The sequence below is a fragment of the Pelophylax lessonae genome, assembly GCF_965119305.1.
Source record: "Pelophylax lessonae genome assembly, chromosome: 7".
NCBI classification, from domain to species: domain Eukaryota; kingdom Metazoa; phylum Chordata; class Amphibia; order Anura; family Ranidae; genus Pelophylax; species Pelophylax lessonae.
Genome location: NC_138774.1, coordinates 273,128,573 through 273,155,954, shown reverse-complemented (window position 1 = coordinate 273,155,954; position 27,382 = coordinate 273,128,573). Strand labels below are relative to the sequence as shown.

The window sequence follows — 27,382 nt, the reverse complement described above, 5'->3', positions numbered from 1 at the left end:
TGTGGTAGAGTGGCCAGATGGAAGCAACTCCTCAGTAAAAGGCACATGACAGCCCGCCTGGAGTTTGCCAAAAGGCACCTGAAGGACACCTGAAACAAAATTCTCTGGTCTGATGAAACTAAAATTAAACTCTTTGGCCTGAATGGTAAGCGTCATGTCTAGAGGAAACTAGGCACCGCTTGTCACCTGGCCAATACCATCCCTACAGTGAAGCATGGTGGTGGCAGCATCATGCTGTGGGAATGTTTTTCAGCAGCAGGAACTGGGAGACTAGTCAGGATTGAGGGAAAGATGAATGCTGCAATGTACAGAGGCATCCGTGATGAAAACCTGCTTCAGAGTGCTCTGGACCTCAGACTGGGGAAAAAGGTTACATACATAGTTACATAGTTAGTGAGGTTGAAAAAAGACACCAGTCCATCCAGTTCAACCTATGATGTGTGTGTGTGTGTTTGCTGCTAACCGTACATTGTATACCCCTGTATGTTGTGGTCTTTAAGGTGCCCATCTAATCGTTTTTTGAAACTATCGATGCTCCCTGCTGATACGACTGCTTGTGGAAGAGAATTCCACATCCTTACTGCTCTGACAGTGAAGAACCCCCTAGTTATTTTAAGGTTAAACCGTTTTTCCTTTAGTTTTAGTGAGTGGCCACGTGTCTTATTGTATTCCCTTTCTCTGAAAAGTTTATTCCTTATGCTAGGGTCGCCAGTACAGTATTTGTACATTGATATCATATCCCCCCTCAATCTTCTCTTCTCCAGAGAGAATAGGTTCAGTGCTTGTAGTCTTTCCTCATAGCCGATACCCTCCATTCCCCTAATTATTTTTCTTGCCCTTCTCTGGACTCTCTCCAGTTCCAGCACATCCTTCCTGAGGACCGGTGCCCAGAACTGGACAGCATACTCCAGATGTGGCCGGACCAGAATCTTGTAGAGAGGGAGAATAATCTCTTTATTTCTGGAGTGAATCCCCTTTTTTATACATCCCAGTATTCTATTGGCTTTGCTTGCAGTGGCTTGGCATTGCATGCCACTGCCAAGCCTGTTGTCTACCAGTACCCCCAGGTCCTTTTCCATCCTAGACTCACCCAGAGGTCCCCCCCCCCCCCTAGTGAGTAGCTTGCTTTCGTGTTTCTGACGCCCAAGTGCATTACTTTACATTTTTCAACATTAAACCTCATCTGCCATGTAGTTGCCCACCCCATTATTATGTTCAGGTCCGCTTGTAAGGTTTCCACATCCTGCATAGAAGATATTGGCATGCTTAGTTTAGTATCATCTGCAAATACTGAGATTGTACTAGATATCCCCTCCTCTAGATCATTTATGAATAAATTAAACAGGATTGGTCCCAGGGCAGAACCCTGGGGGACCCCACTTTCCACACCCACCCAATCCGAGTACTCCCCATTAATCATCACCCTCTGGACTCTCCCCTGGAGCCAGTTCTCTATCCAGGTACTCACCCTATGGTCTATGGTGGGGAACGGTGTCAAAGGCCTTTGCAAAGTCCAGGTACACCACATCCACAGGCTTTCCTTTATCTAGGTTGGCAGCTCACTTCATCATAGAAGGTTAATAGATTGGTCTGGCAAGAACGATTTTTCATGAATCCATGCTGATTACTACTAATAATACCGTTTTCATTACTAAAGTCTTGTATGTGGTCCCTTAACATCCCCTCCAAAATCTTGCAGACTACTGATGTTACACTAACCGGCCTATAGTTACCCGGGATATATCTCGGCCCCTTTCTTAAATATTGGTACCACATTGGCTTTTTTCCAATCAGCTGGCACCATACCTGTCTGTAGACTATCCTTAAAGATCAAGAATAATGGTCTGGCAATCACCTGGCTGAGCTCTTTAAGAACCCTCGGGTGCAAGCCATCCGGTCCCGGGGATTTATTTATGCCAAGTTTCTCTAGTTTAGTTCATCTTCCAACAGGACCTATGACCCTAAGCACACAGCCAAGATAACAAAGAAGTGGCTACGGGACAACTCTATGAATGTCCTTGAGTGGCCCAGCCAGAGCCCAGACTTGAACCCGATTGAACATCTCTGGAGAGATCTGAAAATGGCTGTGCACCGACGCTCCCCATCCAACCTGATGGAGCTTGAGAGGTTCTTCAAAGAAGAATGGGAGAAACTGCCCAAAAATAGATTTGCCAAGCTTGTAACATCATATTCAAAAAGACCTGAGGCTGTTATTTGTGCCAAAGGTTTTTCAATAAAAGTATTGAGCAAAGGCTGTGAATACTTATGTATATGAGATTTTTTTTAGTTTCTAATTTTTAATACATTTTCAAACAAACTTCTTTTACATTGTCATCATGGGGTATTGTTTGTAGAATCTTGAGGAAAATAAAAATAATTTAATCCATTTTGGAATAAGGCTGTAACATAAAATTGTGGAAAAAGTGAAGCGATGTGAATACTTTCCGGATGCACTGTATACAAGCTTTGTAGAAGTGCATTTCAAGCATTTTACATGTGTATTCAAGCTTTACACATTTTTGTTAAAACCAGTGGAAAGCACGAGGGAAGGAGACCAGTTATTACAGACTAAAATAGGCTTAAATATGCCTGAAAAAAAACACTCAAAAACACTTGATTTGAGCATTTACAGGCGTTCCCACTAAAGTATACGGGGCCAAAAATGCCCACATTTGCCTAAAAATTTGCTTTTAGAGCGCCAGGCGTTGAGCTACAGGTGTCTGAATGTTCATATGTGAAAAATAGCCACTATTTATTTACATGGGAATTTGATTGTTGACAGTTTTGGAACTTCAAGTTAAAAAAATGCTCAGATGTGAATGAGGCCCAAGTGTACCGCCTGGAGCCTGTGCTGTGCATCTTCTCTCTTTGCCTTATCTTTATAACCAACCACATTTAAAATTCTGAACAGGCCTAATTGATTCAAAGCTTGAAGAACTTTATTAGTGCCGACATATTTTGACATTACAACTCAAAGTGTATATCCAGCCAAAAGTTTTTTCAGATTAGAGTCACAAAGGGATAGACCCTCTGTCAGGTTTTACTGTTATTTAAAAATCAGTTAGGGATATTTTCCCTCACTTATGCTGGCAATACATTATACAATTTTCCTTTAGAATTACCAAAAACATATACGGTCAGACCTACACACTTTTAAAGCGATTGTAAAGGCTCATTTCCCCTATAAAAATAACGAACAGGTTATACTTACCTGCTAAGTTGCAGTGGAATTGCACAGGGTTGCCTGGATCTTCTCGGGTCCCTCATCTGTGATCTTGGCCTCTCCCTCCTGCTGGGTGCCCCCAAAGCAAGCAGCTTGCTATGGGGGCACCAAAGCCGAGTCACAGCTTCCTGTGTCCATTCAGATACAGAGCACATACTCGGCCCCGCCCCACTCCCTCTGATTGACTAGCTGACTTTGATTGGTACCGCTGCTGTGTCTCAGCCAATCAAACTGGATACTAATATTTATAGGTAATCAGGAAGGATTTTTTTTTCCCCTGCTGTAGCAAATTGGATCATGCTTTGCTGGGGTTTTTCCGCCTTCCTCTGGATCAATTGTGGGTATAGGATTGTGTATATGGGATTGTATGGTTGGGTTTTCTTTACTGTTTTTTGTTTTTTATTGGTTGAGCCAGATGGTCTTTTTTTCAACCTGACTATGTATGTAATCTGGAAGGAAAATCTCGGACGGCTGTCGTGGACATCCCTGGACAGAGAAAGACCTCAGGTAAGCGTTAGGGGGGCTGCTGCACACAGAAGGCTTTTTATCCAAAAGCATCAAGATAAAAAAACCTTATGACTTTACAACCCCTTTAGTTTGTATGCAATCAAGCAGACCTGATAGTGCAGGGGCCTGCTTGATTGCATACAAATAAAAAGTGTGTAGGTCTGACTGTATATGGCTTTGATAAATAGGAAGGAAACTGACATAAAGAAAATTGTATAATGTATGGTCAGCCTGTCACATTGACAATGGTTTGATCAGCAATAAAAATAAATATTATTCTGTCTGTATTGCCTGTAGAGCAGGGGTGTCAAACTAAATTTCATTGTGGGCGGCATCAGCATTAGGGTTGTCCTCAAAGGGCCGGTGTAACGTTAGAAAACCATACCTCGTTAAAATTCCATACCCTCGTCACTTCCTGTCCGAAACAGCTGAGCAGCGTAGCAGTGCGCATGCTCAGAGCCCCGGATACATCATTGAACAGCTGAGAAGTTGACAAGTGCGCATGCTCCGAGGGTATGAAATGATCACGGTAGTGTGTGTAATGTTACACTTGCGGCGGTTACATGAAAACAGCTCGGCTGCAACATGGGTCATCTCCTCTCCTATCCCTGACACTTCCCTGATGTCGGCTAATAAATATAAAAGCGGCGGCGGCTGTATGAAATCTAAATGACGGAGATGTCGGCTCCGTGATCAGCTTTTATATTTATTAGCCGAGATCAGGGAAGTGAGAGGGATAGGAGAGGAGATGACTCATATTGCAGAGGAGCTGTTTTAATGTAACCGCGGCAAGTGTAACGTTACAAACACTCGCGTGATAAATCCATACCCTCCGTAGGTGCACCGGAAGTGACGAGGGTATGGTTTTTTCACGGAACACCGGTTGTTTCTGTAAGACTATGCAACCACTTAGATACTTAGAAGTATGCAGTGTACAGAGTGTAGAGTTCACGAGTGTGCTACATACAGATTGCAGAGTTCAGGGGTGCACTATGTACAGACTGCGGGGTTGAGGAGCGTATGACATACAGATGCAGGGTTTATGGGTGCGCTATGTACAGAGTGCAGAGATAAGAAGTACGTAGTGAGCAGAGTTCAGGAGTGTGCAGAGTACAGACTATCCCCACCCCCCAAAAAGCTTCTTTACATCTCATATGCCTGGCTCTAGTTTCACCCGGCAGTGCAGGTGGCTCCACGTCTCTTCTCACTTAAAGGGAGATCATTGGTCAGCCCTGCTGTGCGTGCATGCAGGGTGGGCAGGGATCTGCAAGAGCCGGAGGTGGCAGAACGGAGTTCCACCACGTTCCAGCTGAAAAAAAGCCCTGGGTGGGAGGGCCACATGAAATGGCCTGGTGGGCCGGATTTTGCCCACGGGCCTTGTGTTTGACACCTGTGCTGTAGAGATTATCCCACATTTCCTGTCTGCGCAAACTGTTGTCACTGCAACAGGAAGTAATCAAATCCTCTCTACTGGATCCCTGAAAAGCAGTAAAAACTCAACAGGAACACTAATCATTCCCTACTTTATCCAAAACTACAAAAAAAGTAATTTTGGCTTGACACACTCTTGAAATATTGCACAGGTATGCTGTGCTATCTTTATGCATTTCAAAGCTTTATTTTCAACTCTGACTGCAGGGTACCTCCTATACCACCAAGACAAAACTTTATAATTTTTTTTCTCTACCTATTTTTTTTTCTTTACCATGTACTGAAGGAAGATCTATCATAAGAAATACTAAGGCTAACAATACCAGTGCCTGGCTCAAAGTCTGATCCTTTGGCTTCAGTACCTTTTAAATCACTAATCTGGAACAAGTGCGCAGATCACAACCTCTGCCTACACATTGTATGTGTTCTATGGTATAGTGATTTTGAATGAGTGCAGCAAAAGGATCAGCACAAAAACCAGCAACTACTTTTACAAAGAGGTCAGAGACCTATATTTCTTCAGTGAGTCAATGAAAGGTCTCTGCAGTTTCTATACTTCCACAATGAAATATTTGACTTACGGGGTCCCTCATGGCCGATCGCCCAAGCAGAATGGTCCACAGCTCCCGGCTGCTTCTATAAAAAAAAAAATAAAGTTTATTAGTTCATATAAAACCAACCGGCGATGTGGAAAAAGTTATAAGAGTAGTATCTCAATCAGAACCCCAAATACATATCTTTAAAGTGGAACAAAAGTGTAAAGTGTTACTAAAGTCTCCTTTTATTTATATATATATATATATATATATATATATATATAACACAAAAACTTTATAATTACCTGCTCTGTACAGTGGTTTTGCACAGAACAGCCCAGTTCCTCTTCGGTGCTCCTGGCCCCTCCCTCTTGTTGAGTGCCCCCACAGCAAGCAGCCTGCTACTGGGGTAGCAGAGCCGCTGCTCTGTGCGTCCATTCAGACACAGAGCTGTAGCCCGCCCCCACCCCCATCTCTCCTCATTGGCTCACTGACTGATTGACAGCAGCTGGAGCCAACGGTCCTTCTCTGCTGTCTCAGCCAATGAGGAGGGGAGTCCTGGACAGCCGAATGTCTCGTGCAACTTCGCTGGATCGAGATGGGCTCAGGTAAGTATTAGGGGGGCTGGGGTGTCTGCGGTACACAAAAGCTTTTTTATCTTAATGCATTATGATAAAAAAAAAAAAAACTTCTGCCTTAACAACTAATTTAACCATGTTATCTACTCATAGGACAGTTTCCTCACAAAGCAGGTGAATGTAAAAAAAATGTTCAGTTTTCACCATCACAGTTTGTTTTTGGTGCATGGCACTCAGCACATAAAGCAACCGCAAAAATCGACGACTACCTAATCTGACTTTTAACCTCCCTTAGTGGTTGTAAACCCCCAGGTAGTGTTTGTATCTATAGGTAAGCCTATGATAAGGCTTACCTATAGGTACTGTAAATATCTCCTAAACTTGCACCATTTAGGAGATATTAACATTGTATGCAGCCGATGACGTCATCAGCGTATGCGCTCTGAAGGAACGGCCACCTGTGCCGTGAACGCCTGCTCCTGCGCGAATGCGATGGCTGGATGACGCAAACCCGGAAGTAAGACGGCCGTGTTACCAGTGAGCGAATGGCACTGTGGGGGATTAATTTTAAGGTATTTCATAATGAGCTAGTATGCGACGCATACTAGCTCATTATGCCTTTGTCTTTCAGGTTTTTTATTTTCCGAGGTTTACAACCTCTTTAACGGTACTTAACCCTTCATTTGCATACCCAACTGTCCTGCACCAGTGGGCTCTGAGCTGAAGATATACAGCCCTGCACTTAAAGATACTGAAACCTGAAACTAGTGGTATAATATAGGAACTCCAGAGCAAACCATTCGGTAGTTTACCATGCTCAGAGAAACAGGTTTATCCCAAAATGAGTAAATTCAATAAAAACATGCATTAATTATGCATGCATTGTGCTTTTTATTTGCAGCATGTAACACATTGATCTTTATTTGACTTTGACCGGACCTCCAGCTGCAGTTGTATATGAAACATTTACTACAGCTGCTAAATGTGCCAGCTTCCTGCTCAGGACTACCGGTCCCCCATAGGATTTATACCAGACCCTCAGCTTGGCTGGTCAATAAAGGTGGAAGGATGAGTGTGCCACCTTTCCAAAACCATATTAGGCCGCATGTCCTAAACATTAGGAATGGTTTACCTTCCCGGGGGGATAACCCTGGCAAAGCAACTTGTCCCCCATCTTGATGAGAAAAAGGGCCTCTTTCCCACAACCTTGGCCCGGTGGTTGTGAGGATCTGCATGCATGGGGGCCTATTGGAATCTGGAAGCCCCATTAAAAAAAAATAAGAGGGCCCCTAGATACCAGCCACTCCCTACCGAAAGGAAGATTGCAAAAAGATGAGCACATCACAGGTGCAATGTCAGGCTCCTGCACACTTCCCTCCAACTTTCAGTCTGTACCTCTGCACGGTTTTCAGGCAGAAAGCTGGAGCAAGATTGAAGTAACTAAGGCATGCGGATTAGTGCACTTGCAGTCTATTGAGAACTACAAACAGTCTGGCATGGTGGCAGACGGGACTTGTAATTTATTTACAGATCCCTATGAATGAATGTAGCAGCTGTGTAACATGTTATTAAAAGTGAACTTTAAAATAGAGCAGCATTCTGGGACTGCAGACAGTGGTGGGTAAGGCAAGTATTCATGCTCTTATATCTCAGGTATACCTGGAAGCATCAATAATTACAACGGTTTCATAGTGAATATTCAGATTTTTTAAGAAGCCCAGTTATGACTGGTTCTCTTTAGGACTCAGGTCTGACATTAAAGTGGCTGTAAAGGCAAAAAAGTTTTATTTTACCTTAATCCATTGTCTGCATTAAAGTAAAAAAACCTCTCATGTTCAGCCTGTCCCCCCCCATATTGAATACTTATGAGCCCAATCTCAATCCAGTGCCGTGCCTGAGAGCCGCTCTCTCTCTTCACTGGTAACGAGGCAGCAGCGGGAGCCAATGCCTCCTGCTGCTATCAATTATATCCTGTGAGGAGGGAGCAGGGGCGAACCGCAATGCGTCTGTCAACAGACACCCAGCCTGGCTTGGGATCTAACCCGCATAAAAAGCAACTTCCAATACTGGCACACAGAGAAAAGAGGGAGCCAAGAGCTACATCGGGGGACCTCAGAAGAGGAGGTTTAGGACCACTCTCTGTAAAAAGTCAACACAGTAATACACTTCCAACTCATGAATGTTGGGGTCTGGCACAGAATTTTTCCAACACATCTACTTCCCATTTGTAGAAGTAAGCACACCACACACTGCAGCCCTCTCAGGACTGGGGAGAGTCCAAACAAGATGAAGAAAGGGCACACCAGCCTAGTGCATTTTACCAATATCCTTTTAATGTTAAAAAGTAGGCAAGTAATTACTTTTAGGCCAATCCATACTCCTGAAGCTTGGGAGGACATCTACTAGAGTCAACTGCTTATGCGTTTCAAGGGTAAACCCTGTTCACAATCAGCACAACTTTGATCCCTCACTTCTTGGATAAACCCATCAGCCAATTCTCTTGTGTTAGATGTTGCTGTACCGGTGACTGGTTGAGCTACATAAGAGAACCAACCAGTGAATAAAGATCAGCAATCACTCTCCGAGAACTCTAGCACACCAAGGCCACTAAGAGTGCAGAGGTGTGACTCTAGTCTCGGGAACCCTGTTTTTTTCTTGGGGTGCTGACGAAGAGGGTTTACCCTCAAAACGCATAAGCCGATTGGATCCAGGAGATGTATTCCCAAGCTTCAAGAGCACACAGAGTGGCCTGAACAAGTTTACTATTTTAATAAGCTTTGCAAGTAGTCAATTGCTTACTTTTAACATGAAAAGACTATTGGGATAATGCACTAGTCTGGTGCGCCCTCTCTTCTATATCTTGTTTCCACTCTGTGAAAAACCATTGCACAGAGCAGGTAAGTAAAGGGCCCATTTCCCACGATTAGGCCAATCCGGTCCAACTGTCCGTTTTTCAGGCAGACCTGATCGGGTCACTCATTCTACTCTATGTGGAGGCAGGTTTCAGCGGAAATCTTGCATCCGATCTGACAAGATCCGCTCTGACAAGATCCGCTGAAAGCAGACGGATGGCGATACATTCGCCATCCGTCTAGCGGGTCGGATCGGATGAAAAAGCGGACAGTGTGTCCGTTTTCATCCGATCTCCCCATAGAGGAAAGCGGGACTCTGAAAGGTCCTTCTCCGCACAGCGAGTGGAGACATACCTTTTATCCGCCTGCTCAGCTGGGATCAACAGAGTGATCCACGCTGGGCAAGCAGTCTGTGAAAACGGATCCGCCCCATGTGAAAGGGGCCTTAAATGTTTGTTATTAAAAAAAAAAAAAGTTGACATGCACACTTTACTGATCTCTGGGAGTTGCATTATCAGACTATAGAGGAAAATGTGTTATGGGAATTTAGGACAACACCGGGAGTTTCAGCAGACAAAAGTTTGTAGGCATAAATTGGGCCCTGTGATTGGTCACAAACATTCCCCCTGTTTGCAGGGAGCGAGACGTAAGCTTTATTTGGGGCATGTTGTAGCTTTCCACCTGCAATTAACTACAGCAAACTACCAACTGTTCCATTTATCTCCCGGCTTTAATCAGTTCACCTCTCACACCCCCTATGGACCAAAGATATGTTTACTATGGGCCAGGTTTATTCAGCAACAGCATTGAAATTACTTAAAGCTGAACTCTTGGTGAAACAAATGCTGTCTAAATACTAGAGGTAAATGTTATTGTTTATTAATTCTTGGTGTGCTTTGTGCATTTCTTGCAGCTCTGTGCAGTAATTTAGAGGGAAAATGTACAGAAGCTTCCTTTAATAAAGACCGGTCACTGCTGCTCTCTCTCCCTGTGTAGGGGGACCTGGCTTGTATCTGCCCTCATGGGAGCCTGCTGGGTCCCTCTAAAAGCTCTGCTCAGGTTATGTGTAGCCTGAGGGGTTCTGATTGGTAATCACAGACACATGACCATGCTGAACAATCAGAACCACTGTGATCTATCCCAGCATTTGTAGAGACAGAAGAGGAAGAATAACGTGATTTTCAAACCCAAGGGCCCCAACACCCTAACACCTATACTAATTAACCTGTGTAAAAGGTGTCTATACTTAAATATTTTCAGCCCGCTCTAATCTGGTCACATGATCAGCTTCCCTGTGTTGGCCAGGGGAGAGGAAGGAGTGCCTACAACTGATGGCCATAGTAAGCCTAGGGGTGACATCACCACTCAAGCATTGCCAGCTATTGTTGAGCACTCACTACTTTCCCTTCTAGTCGGTGCTTAATAATAATACAGGGGACATCACATGACCAGACTGGCCTGAGAATAGGCAAATATATATATATATATATATATATATATATATATATATATATATATATATATATATTTATTTATTTTTTTATAGGTTATTTTGTATAGGTGTTAGGAGGGGGAGGGAGCATTTTGAAGTATAGTTAATAAAAGCCTGGAGTTATAGGAAGGGGAAAAAAGTTAATTATTTTAGATTAGGGAAAACTTAAAAGGTTAATAAGGGGGTTAAATAGACATTTTATTTAAAAAATAAATTAATTCATTTTTCAGATTGGTTTAATTAGTTGCCGACCACCCTATAGCAGTTTTACTGCAACAGGGATATATACATATACACACACACACACATATTATATATATATATATATATATATATATATATATATATATATATATATATATATATACACACACAGTGCTTTGCGAAAGTATTCGGCCCCCTTGAACTTTGCGACCTTTTGCCACATTTCAGGCTTCAAACATAAAGATATAAAACTGTAATTTTTTGTGAAGAATCAACAACAAGTGGGACACAATCATGAAGTGGAACGAAATTTATTGGATATTTCAAACTTTGTTAAATAAAAAACTGAAAAATTGGGCGTGCAAAATTATTCAGCCCCTTTACTTTCAGTGCAGCAAACTCTCTCCAGAAGTTCAGTGAGGATCTCTGAATGATCCAATGTTGACCTAAATGACTAATGATGATAAATAGAATCCACCTGTGTGTAATCAAGTCTCCGTATAAATGCACCTGCACTGTGATAGTCTCAGAGGTCCGTTTAAAGCGCAGAGAGCATCATGAAGAACAAGGAACACACCAGGCAGGTCCGAGATACTGTTGTGGAGAAGTTTAAAGCCGGATTTGGATACAAAAAGATTTCCCAAGCTTTAAACATCCCAAGGAGCACTGTGCAAGTGATAATATTGAAATGGAAGGAGTATCAGACCACTGCAAATCTACGAAGACCTGGCCGTCCCTCTAAACTTTCAGCTCATACAAGGAGAAGACTGATCAGAGATGCAGCCAAGAGGCCCATGATCACTCTGGATGAACTGCAGAGATCTACAGCTGAGGTGGGAGACTCTGTCCATAGGACAACAATCAGTCGTATACTGCACAAATCTGGCCTTTATGGAAGAGTGGCAAGAAGAAAGCCAATTCTTAAAGATATCCATAAAAAGTGTAGTTTAAAGTTTGCCACAAGCCACCTGGGAGACACCAAACATGTGGAAGAAGGTGCTCTGGTCAGATGAAACCAAAATCAAACTTTTTGGCAACAATGCAAAAGGTTATGTTTGGCGTAAAAGCAACACAGCTCATCACCCTGAACACACCATCCCCACTGTCAAACATGGTGGTATCAGCATCATGGTTTGGGCCTGCTTTTCTTCAGCAGGGACAGGGAAGATGGTTAAAATTGATGGGAAGATGGATGGAGCCAAATACAGGACCATTCTGGAAGAAAACCTGATGGAGTCTGAAAAAGACCTGAGACTGGGATGGAGATTTGTCTTCCAACAAGACAATGATCCAAAACATAAAGCAACATCTACAATGGAATGGTTCACAAATAAACATATCCAGGTGTTAGAATGGCCAAGTCAAAGTCCAGACCTGAATCCAATCGAGAATCTGTGGAAAGAACTGAAAACTGCTGTTCACAAACGCTCTCCATCCAACCTCACTGAGCTTGAACTGTTTTTTAAGGAGGAATGGGCAAAAATTTCAGTCTCTCGATGTGCAAAACTGATAGAGACATACCCCAAGCGACTTACAGCTGTAATCGCAGCAAAATGTGGCGCTACAAAGTATTCACTTAAGGGGGCTGAATAATTTTGCACGCCCAATTTTTCAGTTTTTTATTTGTTAAAAAAGTTTGAAATATCCAATAAATTTCGTTCCACTTCATGATTGTGTCCCACTTGTTGTTGATTCTTCACAAAAAATTACAGTTTTATATCTTTATGTTTGAAGCCTGAAATGTGGCAAAAGGTCGCAAAGTTCAAGGGGGCCGAATACTTTCGCAAGGCACTGTACATACACACACATATGTGTGTATATGTGTACATACACACACACATATATATTATATATTATATTATATACACACACACATACTAAATATTATATATACACACACACATATACATACATACACACATGATCTGCGCTCCCTGCATGTTCCCAAGCCAGGGGTGCAAGCCTGTGCTGTGATCCGCTTCAGTACTGATCACTTAACAGGTCCAGGCCAATAACTTTTGGCCTGGACCTGCTGATCGGCTCTGGCAAATCAGCAAACAGCATGTGCCTGTGTTTCACATGCACAGAAAATTATGTCTTCTCTGGAGGAGCCCTTTTTGGTTCCACGGAGAGAAAAGGGAGATCCTCATATTGTGAGTAAAAGCACCACACTGACAACAGATCATATATTTATGCCTGTCACAGTGTCATTAGTACAGTGCACAGATTTCTTTTCTGATCACTGTATTAGTGTCACGGGTGATGCCAGACCCCAACGTCAATCCCAGACTGAGTCAGTTTGCCCACCAAGAGAAGCGGCACCCTGATAGCTCAGGTGACAGTGTAGTGGTTCATGCTAAGGTCAGGCGTACCTGACCCCATTCCCAGGTTGCTGAGGTGGTACAAATCGCATGATGATTCCCATATGCAGCAGAGTGCCAAGTACCAGTGACGCTCTACCAAGCACCAGCAGCCTAGTACATCCTGGTCTTAGACACACCAGCACTGCAGTAACACTTGGTGACATGGCAAGCCCCATAAGTGCAGTCCAAGCTGGTGCGGTGGCTAGCACAAGTTGTGTCCTGCAGCCACCCAGAAGAATCCTTCCTTATGCCTACTTCCTCCATTCACTGCTCAACCCGAAATACAGGTGAAAAAAGCAGATTTAACTCCCCTTGGGTTTTTGGAGCTGTATTTTACAGAAGATCTGTATCGATCGATTGTGAGCCAAAGCAATTTATATGATGATCAATTTATCACCGCCAATCCAAACTCGACAATTTGCATAGAAACGGATCACGGTTTTTAAGACTTTTTTGGGCTTAACCCTCAACATGGGCATTACTAAAAACAATAAGTCACCGTCATATTGGTCCACAGACCCGATTCATCATATGCCAGTGTTCTCTGCTGCCATAGCCAGGGGTAGATACAAAAATATAATGCGATTTATGCACTTAAAACGACAACGGATTCTGTCGTCCTCAGGGTGACCCTGGGTATGATCGGCTCCACAAAATTCATCCCCTCGTAAATCCCTTTCACAAAAATATGCAGACTTATATAAGCCCCAACAGGATGTCTGCGTAGAGGAGTTCCTCATTAACCACTTGCCGACCGCCGCACGACTATCTACGGCGGCGGTCAGCCCCTCACAGGCAAAGTGACGTAGGTCTACGTCGCTCGCCTGTGAGGGTTTAGGGAGCGAGCGCGCGCCGCCGGAGGCGCGCTCCCGCTCCCGCGTGGTCACGGACCCCCCCGCGCGCGTGACCGGCGGACCCGATCGCCGCCGGCCACTCTGCGATCGGCGGGGGAGAGGGAGATAGTCAGGCAGCTTGTGTAAACAAGCTGCCTGTCATTCTCCTCTCTGTATGAGAGCTGATCACATGGATCTACTATGTAGATCCATTGATCACTCTGCATACAGTTGAAGCCACAGCCAATCACAGTTAGAATCACGCCCCTAGGGACACACACAGCCCCTCCCTCTCAAATAAAGTTAACCCCTTCACTACCAGTGCATTTTTACAGTAACAGTGCATATGTATAGCACTGATTACTGTAGAAATGTCACTGGTAACCCCAAAAGTGTCAAAAATGTCAGTCAAGGGTCCGATCTGTCCGCCGCAATGTCGCAGTACCGCAAAAAAAATCGCAGATCGCCGCCATTACGCGTTAAAAAAAAAAAACAACAAAAATGACAAAAATCTTTCCCTTTGTTAGTAAACGCAATAACTTTTGCGCAAACCAATCAAAATACGCTTTTTGCGATTTTTTTTACCAAACATAGGTAGCATAAAACAAATTGGCCGAAAATATTAAAAAATTTTGATTTTTACATTTTTTTTTGGGGGAATTTCATATAAAAAAAAGGGAAAAATATTGCTATTTTTGCAAAATTGACGCTCTTTTTTTGTTTATAGCGCGTGATCAAAAAATCGCACAGGTGATCAAATACCACCAAAAGAAAGCTCTGTTTGTGGGAAAAAAAGGACGCCAAATTCGTTTCGGTACAGCGTCGCACGACCGCGCAATTGTCCGTTAAAGTCACGCAGTGCCGAATCGCAAAATGCCCTCTGGTCGTTAAGCAGCCAAATCCTCCGGGGCTTAAGTGGTTAATTCTTCTCGCCGCCTTGCTTTCAAACAGTTTCTCCCCAGCAAGCGTGCCAGATATGGGGTCAAAATGTATAAGCTCTGTGATAGGGCCACAGGCTTTACATAGAGTTTCCGGATTTACAAGGGAAAAGATTGACACGTGGAGCCCCGTGACTACATAGGGAGCAATGGCAAGCAAGTTTGGAACTTGGTGTCTCCCTTGTTCCGTAAAGGGTACCGTTTGTATGTGGACAATTATTATACAAGCGTTCCACTTTTTAGACACCTTTTTGAATTAGAAGTTTGCTGCTGTGGCACCGTGCGACTGAATCACTGGGGCTTCCCCCAATGGCTACCCCACTTAGACAGTGGGGGAGAGAGCCTGCTAGAGATGTAATGAATTTCTTACAGTAAAGTGGAAGGACAAACAGGATGTTTTTGTCCTGTCTTCCATTCACACAGACACAATAGTCCAAAATGCAACAACGACTGGTGTTGTTGAGAAGTCCCTCTGTGTCCACAACTACAACCTTAACCACTTCCCATCCGTCATATAGTAAAATGATGGCCGCAAAGTGGTTGTCCCATCCCAGCCGGGCATCATATGATAGGCCTGGGGGGGACGCAGAGCGGCGATCAGTGGTGCGGTGTGTCACTGTGACACACCGCATCTCCGATCCCAGTAAAAAGCCTATGACGTAGGCTCTTTACCATGTGATCAGCTGTGTCCAATCACAGCTGGTCACATAGTAAATAGGAAGTGCGGTTGATCGGCTTTCCTCATTTCGCGCCTGACAGGCACGAGTAGAAAAGAGCCGATCGGCGGCTCTCCTAACGGGGGGGATCTGTGCTGGTAATCAGAGCATTGATTACCAGTGCAGACCCTTGGGCCACCAGGGATTGTCCACCCATGGCCACCAGGAATGCCCACCCATGCCACCAGGGATGCCAATCAGTGCTCAGGGAGCCTATTAGTACCCTCATCAGTGCTGCCCATCATTGATATCAGTGCCACCCACCAGTGCCCATCATTGCCATTTATCAGTGCTGCCCAACCAGTGCTGCCTATCAATGCCACCTATCATTGCCCATCAATGCTGCATATCAGTGTCTCATCATCAGTGCCCCCCCCCCCCCCATCAGTGCCTCCTCATCAGTGCCTGAAAGTGCGGCCTCATCAGTGCTCGTCCGTGCAGTAAAAAACGTATTTATTTACAAAATTTCATAACAAACAAAAAAAAAACTACTTCACACTACTCCGACTTGTCAGGCGACTTGGTCCCCTGACAAGTAGCGCTCCATGCTGTGCAATGGAACTGTTCTAATCAGAGCGACTCAAGTTGCTCCGACTTAGAAAAAGGTTCCTGCACTATTTTTGGGCGAAGTCGGAGCAACTTGCATTGACTTCTATTATGAGAAGTCATTTGCAAGCCGCGATAAAGTCGTGCTGCACGGGCGACTTAAAAGTCGCCCAAAGTCGGTCTTTTTTTATTTATTTAGCAAAAAAGAAAAAAAAACTTATTACTATAAAAAAAAATATATAAAACTATATAAAAAAAGTATTATTGAAAGCAAACTCCCCCATCCATGCCTCCATGATTTATTTTGGTGAGAAATCACTTTGAAAAACACCCCCTAGCATTTCTGGCCGTGGCCATCTTAAGGGCAGATGATTCTTATAACATTTACTTCCTGCTCTTAGCTCAAGCATGCATGCAGGAGATTGTGCTCCCCCCCCCCCCCCTCCTCTCCTGAAGACTCCTGCGATGTATGACATAATTAGCCTAGGCAGGAAACCAGGAAGTAACTGAAGAAATGTAAAAAAAAGTTTAACACAAGTAAATATGATATACTTTCCTATCTATTTACTAATGCTAGCAGCATGAGGATTACAAATAATCAATATTGATTGGCAGAGTGAATTTCCACTTTAACATAGGAGGGGGTGGACTTCAACGACCTAATTTCGCGCAAAGCCAGTCGCTCGTACAAGAAAGTGTGTGTATATTTATTCCAAATGACCATGTTCAACGCTTTTTTAATATACAAAGAGTCAGAAATAAGGGGATCCTTCCTAAAATTTCAGGAAGAGATCATCACAACCCTTTTGTATCCAGAAGGTGCTGTGGCCCAATATCCCAATCCAGATGCAGTGAGCCGGCTGCATGGGAGGCATTTTCCGAATGCCTTTCATGGTACCCTGACCCAAATGTTACCCCAAAAAGGATGTCTTGTCTGTAGCAGACACGGACTAAGAAGAGACACCCGCTTTTTTTTCCCCTTCTGTCCTGGCCAACCTGGTCCCTGACTCAAGAACTACTTCCGTCGCTACCACACTAGTGGAGTATTAGTATAGGGTACAGCATGGCACAGTTTAAAGCTGGATACACACTATACAACTTTTGTAGTTCGATTTCCTTTAGATTTACCTTCAACTATGTAGTTCAAGGGCCTGCCTGGCTGCATACAAATTGCTCAAAGTGTTTAGGTGTGACCTCATATTATATTGTTTTGGTAAAACTAAAGGAAAAAGTCTAAGGCCCCTTTCACATGGGGGAGTCCGTCAACGCACTCAGTTTATCTCAGCGTGGGATCGATCCGCCAATCCCCCGCTGAGCAGGTGGATGGCTGCTCTGTCTCCGTGCTGTGTGTGAGCTGTCAGGTCCCCGCTGTTCTCTATGGGGGAATCGGATGGGAATGGACCGTCTGTCTGTTCTCATCCGATCCGCTGGACTGATGGAAAAACTGAATTTTTGTAAAATCTTACCTGTAAAATTCCTTTCTCTGAGTCCTCCGACAGTCGCCGCCCCTTCATATTCATCACCAATGGGGTTAATTGACCTTCTCCGTAGGAGTAGCTAGGCAACAGAATATGTTAATATTAAGGCTTTTAACATATCCCACCCCCACGGGGGTGGTCCCCCCAGTCAATACCCTCCTACTTCCTGTGTCCATACCTCAGTTTCAGTGGAATAGCAGTAGAGTATATAATCAAACCCCAAAAGAGGGGCGGGGGCGAGGACTCAGAGAAAGGAATTTTACAGGTAAGATTTTACAAAAATTCAGTTTTCTCTTACGTCCTCCAACAGTCGCCGCCCCTTCATATTCATCACCAATGGGGACGTCCCATAGCAGTGTAAACATGAGGGGTGGGAAACGCAGCCGCGCCCAAGGCAACGCCGTCTCCACAACAGAGAAAGGAACCTTACCAAGGGAAGGAACCCAGCCAGGTAGCATGAAAAAAAAAAATCGCTCAACAGGAGCAACAACCCAGGAAAAAACAAATAACTCAGGGATAAAACGCTATCCCAAACAGCCAAGGGCCCAAAACAAGGGACCCTAAAGGTACTGCCGCACTAAGAACCTTGCGGCCAAAGGAAGCATCAGCCGATGCCTGAACATCCACCTTGTAGAACTTAGTGAAGGTGTGAACAGACGACCAAGTCGCCGCCTTACACACCTGGGCCAAGGAAGCCCGATGATGACAGGCCCAAGACGTACTCAAAGATCTAGTAGAGTGCGCCTTCACAGGCATAGGAGGAACCTTCCCCTTCAAAGCATATGCCTGTTCAATGGTCTGTCTGATCCATTTGGCGATGGTAGAAGCCGACGCCGCCATGCCCTTCCGAGGACCCTCATGAAGGACAAATAAGGAATCTGACTTGCGAAAGGATTCAGTCGACGTCAGGTACACCCTGATCGCCCGAACAACATCCAGAGAGTGCAAATCCACCTCCTTCGGATGCTTGGGCTTCGTGCAGAGCGAAGGGAGGACAATATCCTCATTGAGGTGAAAATCAGAAATCCGTTTCGGAAGAAAAGAAGGGTTAGGTCGCAAGACCACCTTATCCAGGTGAACGACCAGATATGGAGACCTGCAGGACAAAGCTGCCAGCTCCGACACCCTGCGAGCCGAAGTGATCGCCACCAAAAAGGCGACCTTCTTGGACAACATAGCCAACGAGATCTTCCTGATCTGTTCAAAAGGAGCATGTTGTAACACGGATAGAACGAGATTCAAATCCCAAGGAGGCAGAGGATCCCTCCTAGGAGGGACCAGATGTCGCACCCCTTGAACAAAAGCGCCAACCAAGGAGTTAGATGCCACAGGACGTTGAAAAAGAACGGCCAACGCAGACACCTGACCCTTAATCGTAGCCAGCGCCAAACGCTGGTCAACACCCGTTTGAAGGAAGGACAACACCCGAGACACCGAATACGTGCGAGGGGAATGCCCCCTGGACTCACACCAGGCAAAATAGGCCTTCCAAGTACGGTAATAGACCTTCCCCGAGGAAGACTTCCTCGCGTTGATCAAAGTGTGAATGACCTCAGGGGAGAGACCCCTATCCTTCAGGACCTCGGTTTCAACAGCCAGGCCGTCAAAGCCAGCGACTGTAAAGCAGGATGGAATATCGGCCCTTGAGACAGGAGATCCTCTCGAAGAGGCAGACGCCACGGGGCGTCGACTGCCAGATTCACGAGGTCTGCGTACCAGGACCGGCGAGGCCAGTCCGGTGCCACAAGAATCACCGCGTGCTGTTCCAAGCTCAACCTGCGCAGGAACCTGGACAGCAGTTGAATCGGTGGAAATGCGTACATCAGTCGGTACTGATGCCACGGAGCTACCAACGCGTCTGACGCGTCTGCCCGAGGATCGCGCGTCCTTGCCACGAACCTCTTTACTTAGTTGTTCAGGCGAGACGCGAACAGGTCCACCTCCGGAAGACCCCACTTCGCGCACAACATCTGGAAGACATCCGGGTGAAGGGACCATTCCCCCTGGTCCAGGGTCTGGCGACTCAGATTATCCGCCTGCCAGTTCTCCACCCCCGGAATGTGAACTGCCGTTATCGCCGGGACGCGAGTCTCGGCCCAAGACAGAATCTCGGCCACCTCCCGAGCCGCTCGGGCACTCCTGGTGCCCCCTTGGTGGTTGATGTAGGCCACCGCTGTGGCATTGTCCGTCTGCACCCGAACCGGACGGCCCTGCAGCCTGTCCGACCAACGTCGCAGACAGAGATTTATCGCTCGCAGTTCCAGAATGTTGATCGGAAGGGAGGATTCCTCCACCGACCAAGTTCCCTGGGCGGACAGAACGCCCAGGACACCACCCCAGTCCGACAGGCTGGCATCCGTGGTGATCACCGTCCATGAGAGAGGACGAAAGGACTTGCCCCCCGACACCGTCGGGGACTGGAGCCACCACAGAAGATCCCTTCTGGTGCGATGACTCAATGAAATCTGGAGCTCCAGAGATCGCGGTCGCCCGTCCCACCTGGACAGGATCTCCGCTTGTAGACCCCTCGTGTGAAACTGGGCGAAGGGAATCGCCTCGAAAGCCGAGACCATCAATCCCAAACAGCGCATGCACGTCCGGATGGACGAACACGGAACGTCCCTGAGGGACCTGACTTCTTCCTGAAGAGACCTGAGTTTGTCTTCCAGTAGGAAGACCCTCGCCTGGACCGAGTCCAGAATCATCCCCAGGTAGGGAAGACGAACCGACGGGCACAGCGTCAACTTTGGAAAGTTTGTCGTCCAACCAAACTCCTGCAGAGTCTGCGTCGTGATGGACAGGTCCTTCACGAGACCCTGGCTGGTCGCAGACCGAACCAGAATGTCGTCCAGATACCCCAGGACAGATATGCCCTGGGCTCTCAACAAAGCCAGAACCGGTGCAAGCACCTTGGTGAACACCCGTGGAGCCGAAGCGAGGCCAAAAGGCAGCGCCACGAACTGGTAGTGATCCTCCGCAATGGCGAATCGAAGGTACCTCTGGTGACCCTCGAAAATGGGGATGTGAAGATACGCATCCTTCAAGTCGATGGAGGCCATGAATTCCCCCGGAACCAGGGCAGCCACCACCGACCGCAGGGATTCCATGCGGAACTTGCGAACCCGCACAAAAGCGGTTCAGAGCCTTCAAGTCCAGAATCGGACGCACCTTGCCCTCCTTCCTGGGCATGGTGAACAGATTGGAATAGAACCCCCGAAATCTGTCCCGATGAGGCACCGGAACCACTACTCCCTGAGCCCGCAAGTCCCGCACCGCTAGGTGCAGATCCCACAAACCTCCGGAGACAGTTGAAGATTTGAGGGAAAAAATCTGCTCTCCGGCCGGGAGAGAAACTCGATCTTGTAGCCAGATCGAACGATTTCCTGAACCCACCTGTCCCGAATGCGGGCCAGCCAGGGTTAAAGGAAACCGAGCAAGCGTCCCCCCACCCCAGAACTGGGTGAGGGCGCCCCTTAAGGCCGCACTGTTATGGGCAGCGGATCCGGACTGGCCGGACTTCTGCTTACCTGTCCACGGCTTCTTCTGGGAGCCTTGGCCTTTGAATGGCTTGCCCTTATAGTGTGACCGAAAGGCACGAAAGGAACCCTGAGAGGGCCGAAAGGAAGCGGTCTTCTTACCAGGAGCAGCCTTGCGGGATTGGGACAAGAGCGTGCTCTTACCACCCGTGATCCCCTTAATCAGAGTATCCAAGGAGTCGCCAAAAAGACGAGATCCGTTATATGGCAAATTAGCCAAGGTCTTGCGCGAAGACTGGTCCACAGACCAACACTTCAGCCAAATCAGGCGGCGCGACAACACCGCCACACTGTGCACACGTGCAGCCAACGGTACTATATCCAAGTCCGCATCACACAAATACATGACACCCTGATGGATTTGATCCACCATAGCCAGCGTCGCCGGAGGGGCAGAATCAGCCACCAGGAGGCGCCTAAGCACCTGCGTCCAATTTGCGACAGCCTGAGCTGCCATAAGCGAAGCAAAAATAGCTTTGAGCATAGAACTGGTAACCGAATAAGTATGACGGGTAAGAGACTCCAGCCTCCTGTCCGTCGCATCCCGGAACACCGGCGTATCCTCAGCAGGAATCGCAGTAGACTTATTCAAAACCGCCACCGCGTGATTCACCGGAGGTGGCACACACCAACGTGAAAGGATAACGCAGCTTGAACCTACTTGGCACAGCAAAAGGCTTCCGCAGAGTGCGCCACTGTTCACTAACAGCGACCTGAAAATCATCAGTGCAGGGAAAAACCTGTAAAGTGCTGCGTCTCCGCTGCGTCCCATAGGAGGCTAAAACAGCAGGAGGACATGGCTCATCCTGCAAGCTCAGTGTTTGTTTGATAGAAGCAACCAATTCATCCATGAGTGCAAGCTCTTCAGACGAGCCAGGGGGAGAATTATCAACCCCTTCCACCTCAGCCTCCACTTCTGATCCCACAAGATCCAGGGAGGAACGGGACCCCGACAAGGAGACCCCAGCCATAGCAGCCCCATCACCCTCACCCTCGGAATCCGAGGAAATAGAAACCCTGGGCCGTTTTGTGGATTGAGCAGCCACAAGCATTTGCACCTGAGCAGCAAGGTTAGCCACAACAGCAGCCAAATCACCCCCTGGGGGGGAAACAGCAGCCCCTTGGCCTCCCACCAAGGTGAGAGGAAATTTGCTTTCCTGAGAATCCATGCCCCCAAAATAAAATTTAGCAGGAGAATAAATAGCAACTGCCCCTTTAAAAGCGCGGTCAGTGCAGCCCACCGCACTCACACACTAGCACAAGCCCCCACAGGGAAAAGGCACAGAAACTCAGGCAAGGATTTGTAGGATAGAGAGGATAAAACCTGCAGAGACCACCGCTGCTGCTGCTGCCTCGATCGGTGCACCCAGGAGAAGAGGAAGTGATGCCATCAGTGCGCTCTATTAAAGCCTATGGAAGGCTACAAGAAAATGGCTGCCTGCAGTGTCAGCATGAGGCCGGAGCGATCGCCGCCAAAATGGCGGCGCTTGGCGCCGAAAAGCGCCGCTCCCGCCCACAGTAAAACACTATCACATGCAGTGTAATAAAAAATAATGGCGGACCGCCGCAGTATGCACAAACATGACACACATCATGCCCCGCAGCACACAGCCTGTCACACATGAAGAACAGCACACATTCTGATCCCAGAGATAGTACAGCACAGCCCCCCTCCTTGCATGTCACAAAGTGCAGCCAAGACAGACAGGGATTCCAGCAGTGTGAACAGGGTCAGGGTTACACAGTCCCAGACTGACACCCCCCAAACAGACAGGTCCCCACACAGATACACTTACCTCTTAAAAGGCGTAGGGAACCCGCACAAGCAATCAAGCCACTGCACATGGGACAGGGAGAGTCGCAGCCAGGACGCAGGAGGATTGCGGAGCGATACCGCAAGGTGTCCTGTGAAGTAGCCACCTCACCTAGCATCCCTGCAGCGAGCAGGGATGGGTCGTTCATTGTGCCAGGAAAAATACCTGACTGAACGATCGATGGCAGACTGGGAAGCCACTGACCCACAACCTGCGACCAGGGGGATCAGCCCGAGACCCAGCCCGCACGATCCTCTTCATCAGAAGAACTAACTAAAGCTGACAAAAAGAACAGCTAAGTAAAGAGAGAGAAAAAAACTTCAAATAAAATCAAAAAAAGAGAAAAGGCTGAGACAAAATGCCCCAGCATAGAGACATCCAGCTACTCCTGACAAGCTAGACATTGAAACTGAGGTATGGACACAGGAAGTAGGAGGGTATTGACTGAGGGGACCACCCCCGTGGGGGTGGGATATGTTAAAAGCCTTAATATTAACATATTCTGTTGCCTAGCTACTCCTACGGAGAAGGTCAATTAACCCCATTGGTGATGAATATGAAGGGGCGGCGACTGTCGGAGGACGTAAGAGAAATAGGGTTTCCATTCGTCCAGATTTGACGGATCGGATGTCAGCTGACAGGTGGATCTGAACGGTCCGCCTGTGTGAAAGGGGCCTAAAGAAAATTGAATAGTGTGTATCCAGCTGTTGGCACATTCACACAGGGTCTCAAAAGATGTTAGATAGTTAGGGAACTGGCAATTGCATTTCTGAGACCCTAGTCTAGAAAGTTTACAGTATACAAGTTACAAAAAAAAGTAAAATAAAAATTAAAAAAGTAAAACAAAATAAAAAAAACAAATCAATAAAGAATTGTTTTATTGAATTACTATGCTGCTCTTACTGGGTTTTATTTTTAACCATTTGCTTGCTTTCCAGGTTACATACGTCAGCGATTGCAAAACACACACACATTATATATACATACACATACACACACACATACACATACATATTATAAATACAGTTCCTTTTCAAAAAATTAGCATATTGTGATAAAGTTCATTATTTTCTGTAATGTACTGATAAACATTAGACTTTCATATATTTTAGATTCATTACACACAACTGAAGTAGTGCAAGCCTTTTATTGTTTTAATATTGATGATTTTGGCATACAGCTCATGAAAAATCAAAATTCCTATCTCAAAAAATTAGCATATTTCATCCGACCAATAAAAAAAAAAAGTGTTTTTAATACAAAAAAAAGTCAACCTTCAAATAATGATGTTCAGTTATGCACTCAATACTTGGTGGGGAATCCTTTTGCAGAAATGACTGCTTCAATGCGGCGTGGCATGGAGGCAATCAGCCTGTGGCACTGCTGAGGTGTTATGGAGGCCCAGGATGCTTCGATAGCGGCCTTGAGCTCATCCAGAGTGTTGGGTCTTGCGTCTCTCAACTTTCTCTTCACAACATCCCACAGATTCTCTATGGGGTTCAAGTCAGGAGAGTTGGCAGGCCAATTGAGCACAGTAATACCATGGTCAGTAAACCATTTACCAGTGGTTTTGGCACTGTGAGCAGGTGCCAGGTCGTGCTGAAAAATGAAATCTTCATCTCCATAAAGCTTTTCAGCAGATGGAAGAGTTAATTAGTTGATTCAGATGATTAGGTTAATAGCTCGTTTAGAGAACCTTTTCATGATATGCTAATTTTTTGAGATAGGAATTTTGGTTTTTCATGAGCTGTATGCCAAAATCATCAATATTAAAACAATAAAAGGCTTGCACTACTTCAGTTGTGTGTAATGAATCTAAAATATATGAAAGTCTAATGTTTATCAGTACATTACAGAAAATAATGAACTTTATCACAATATGCTAATTTTTTTTAAAAGGACCTATATATATATATATATATATATATATATATATATATATATATATATATATATGATTAGAATGGGGGTGGTTAGTGAGTGGATTGCCCCTATGCTTCGACATATATGTCACTTTTTTTGGCAGAGATTTCTTCATCCACATACAGTAAGTAGATCGATGTGAATGGATGAACCTGCTCGGTTCAAACAACCCCCAAATGACCCCTTTTTGGAAAAGTAGACACCCTAAGGTATTTGCTGAAAGGCATGTTGAAGCCCATAGGATATTTTATTTTTTGGAAAATGTAATTTTTTTTTTTTTTTTACACAAAGTTGACACCTAAATGATATATTGCTCACACATGCCATGGGTATATGTGGAAATCCACCTCAAAATACATTCTGCTGCTTCTGAGCAGGATACCAAATTAGAGACTTTTTGGCAGTCTAATTGCATACAGGACCTGGAAAACCAATAAGCACCTCCAGACTTTTAACCACTTGCCCACTGGGCATTTATAACCCCCTTCCTAACCAGGCCAAGTTTCAGCTTTCATACTTTGAATAATTACTCAGTCATGCAACACTGACTGCACCCATATGAAATGTATTTTTTTTTTTTTTTTTCCCCACACAAATACTGTTTTCTTTTGGTGGTATTTAACCACTTGCCGACCGAGTACGGTAATAGTACTGCGGCAAAGTGGTTCGTTATCGTCTGACGACGTAGTATTAACGTCGTCAGACACTCCCCCTTCTGGGCGGCGCTTGCGCGCCGCCGGAGGCTCGCTCCCGCTGTTTTCATTCACAGCGGGAGTCGGGCCAGGGGAGGAGCAGCGGCGATCGCCGCTGCTCTGCCCCGATCGCCGGGGATCTAGTGTGGAGATCCGCCCGCTGTGTGTAAACACAGCGGGCGGATCTCCATAGTGACAGGGAGTGACAGATCAGACTGTTCAGCATAGCTGGACATCCGATCTGTCCATGAATCACATAGTCACCTCCCCCCCTACACGTCAGTAAGCACCAGGCATACATTAACCCCTCCCTCTCCAATAAAATTAACCCCTTCCCTGCCAGTGTCATTTTTACAGTAACAGTGCATATATATAGCACTGATTACTGCAGTAATGTCACTGGTAACCCCAAAAGTGTCAAAAATGTCAGTCAAGGGTCCGATCTGTCCGTCGCAATGTCGCAGTCCCACAAAAAAAAAAATCGCAGATAGCCGCCATTACGCGTTAAAAAAAAAAAACACCAAAAATGACAGAAATCTTTCCCTTTGTTAGTAAACGCAATAACTTTTGCGCAAACCAATCAAAATACGCTTATTGTGATTTTTTTTACCAAACATAGGTAGCAGAAAACAAATTGGCCAAAAATTTTTTAAAAAATTGGTTTTTACATCTTTTTTGGGGGGAATTTCATATAAAAAAATGTTAAAAATATTGTTATTTTTTCAAAATAAACGCTCTTTTTTTGTTTATAGCGCAAAAAGTAAAAATCGCACAGGTGATCAAATACCACCAAAAGAAAGCTCTGTTTGTGGGAAAAAAAGGACGTAAATTTCGTTTGGGTACGGCATCGCACGACCGCGCAATTGTCAGTTGAATTCGCACAGCGCCGAATCGCAAAAAGTGGCCTGGACGGAAAACAGCAAAATCCTCCGGTGGTAAAGTGGTTAATCACCACTTGGTTTTTTATTTTTCACGCTATAAATAAAAAAAAAAAAAAAAAAAGAGCGAAAATTTAAAAAAAAGAATGCATTTTCTTAGTTGGTTATAACATTATGCAAATTAGTAATTTTTCTTCATGATTTTTGGCCAAAACTTGTACTGCTACATTTCTTTGGTAAAAATAGCCCAAATCAGTGTATATTATTTGATCTTTGTGAGCCCACGTTCAAATTGGTCAGTTTTGACATGCGATTTAACATATCAAATCGCATGTCAAATCGGAGTCAATTGCCAGGAATGGTACCATCCGAATCGGTGTGACCCCGGCTTTGCGGCGCCACACTGATTCCCAAAAGTAAATTTCTGTACTATTTTTAACGACTTAGGGAGGCAATTTTAATAGGCATCTGTGCATGAACCTGCACAGATGTCTGTAAAATCGCCCCCCAGACTGAAAATGCCAGTTCAGCTGAACTTGCGTAATTTTAAACCAACCTCAGGGTGAACCTAAGCTGAAGGTTATAGAGTCTACAAGCTATGGTGCCAATCATTGAAAATTGATCTCACCTGATGTACTGATGTGATCTAATATCTTGAGGCCCCTTTCACACATGCTGTCCGTTTTTCCTCCATCCGTTGACGGGTGGAAAAAACGGACATCAATGCATTCCTATGGAAAAACGGATGTAAATGTATAATCATTCATTTACATACGTTTTCATCCGCTTCCGTCAACAGCTGTTTTTTTGAACGGACGAAAACTTTATTTTTCATCCGTTAA

At 45.4% G+C, this 27,382-nt stretch overlaps 1 protein-coding gene across 2 annotated transcripts in view; it reads right to left on the bottom strand.

The window, feature by feature from the left end:
- The window catches only part of NUP188 (nucleoporin 188), a 152,020-nt gene that overhangs the window by 105,503 nt on the left and 19,135 nt on the right, over window positions 1-27,382 (bottom strand). For both annotated transcript variants that reach the window (XM_082263034.1, XM_082263035.1), the window contains exon 2: window positions 5,743-5,797. In XM_082263034.1, the coding sequence (XP_082119160.1) occupies window positions 5,743-5,797 (55 nt within the window). The remainder of the gene's footprint in view (window positions 1-5,742; window positions 5,798-27,382) is intronic.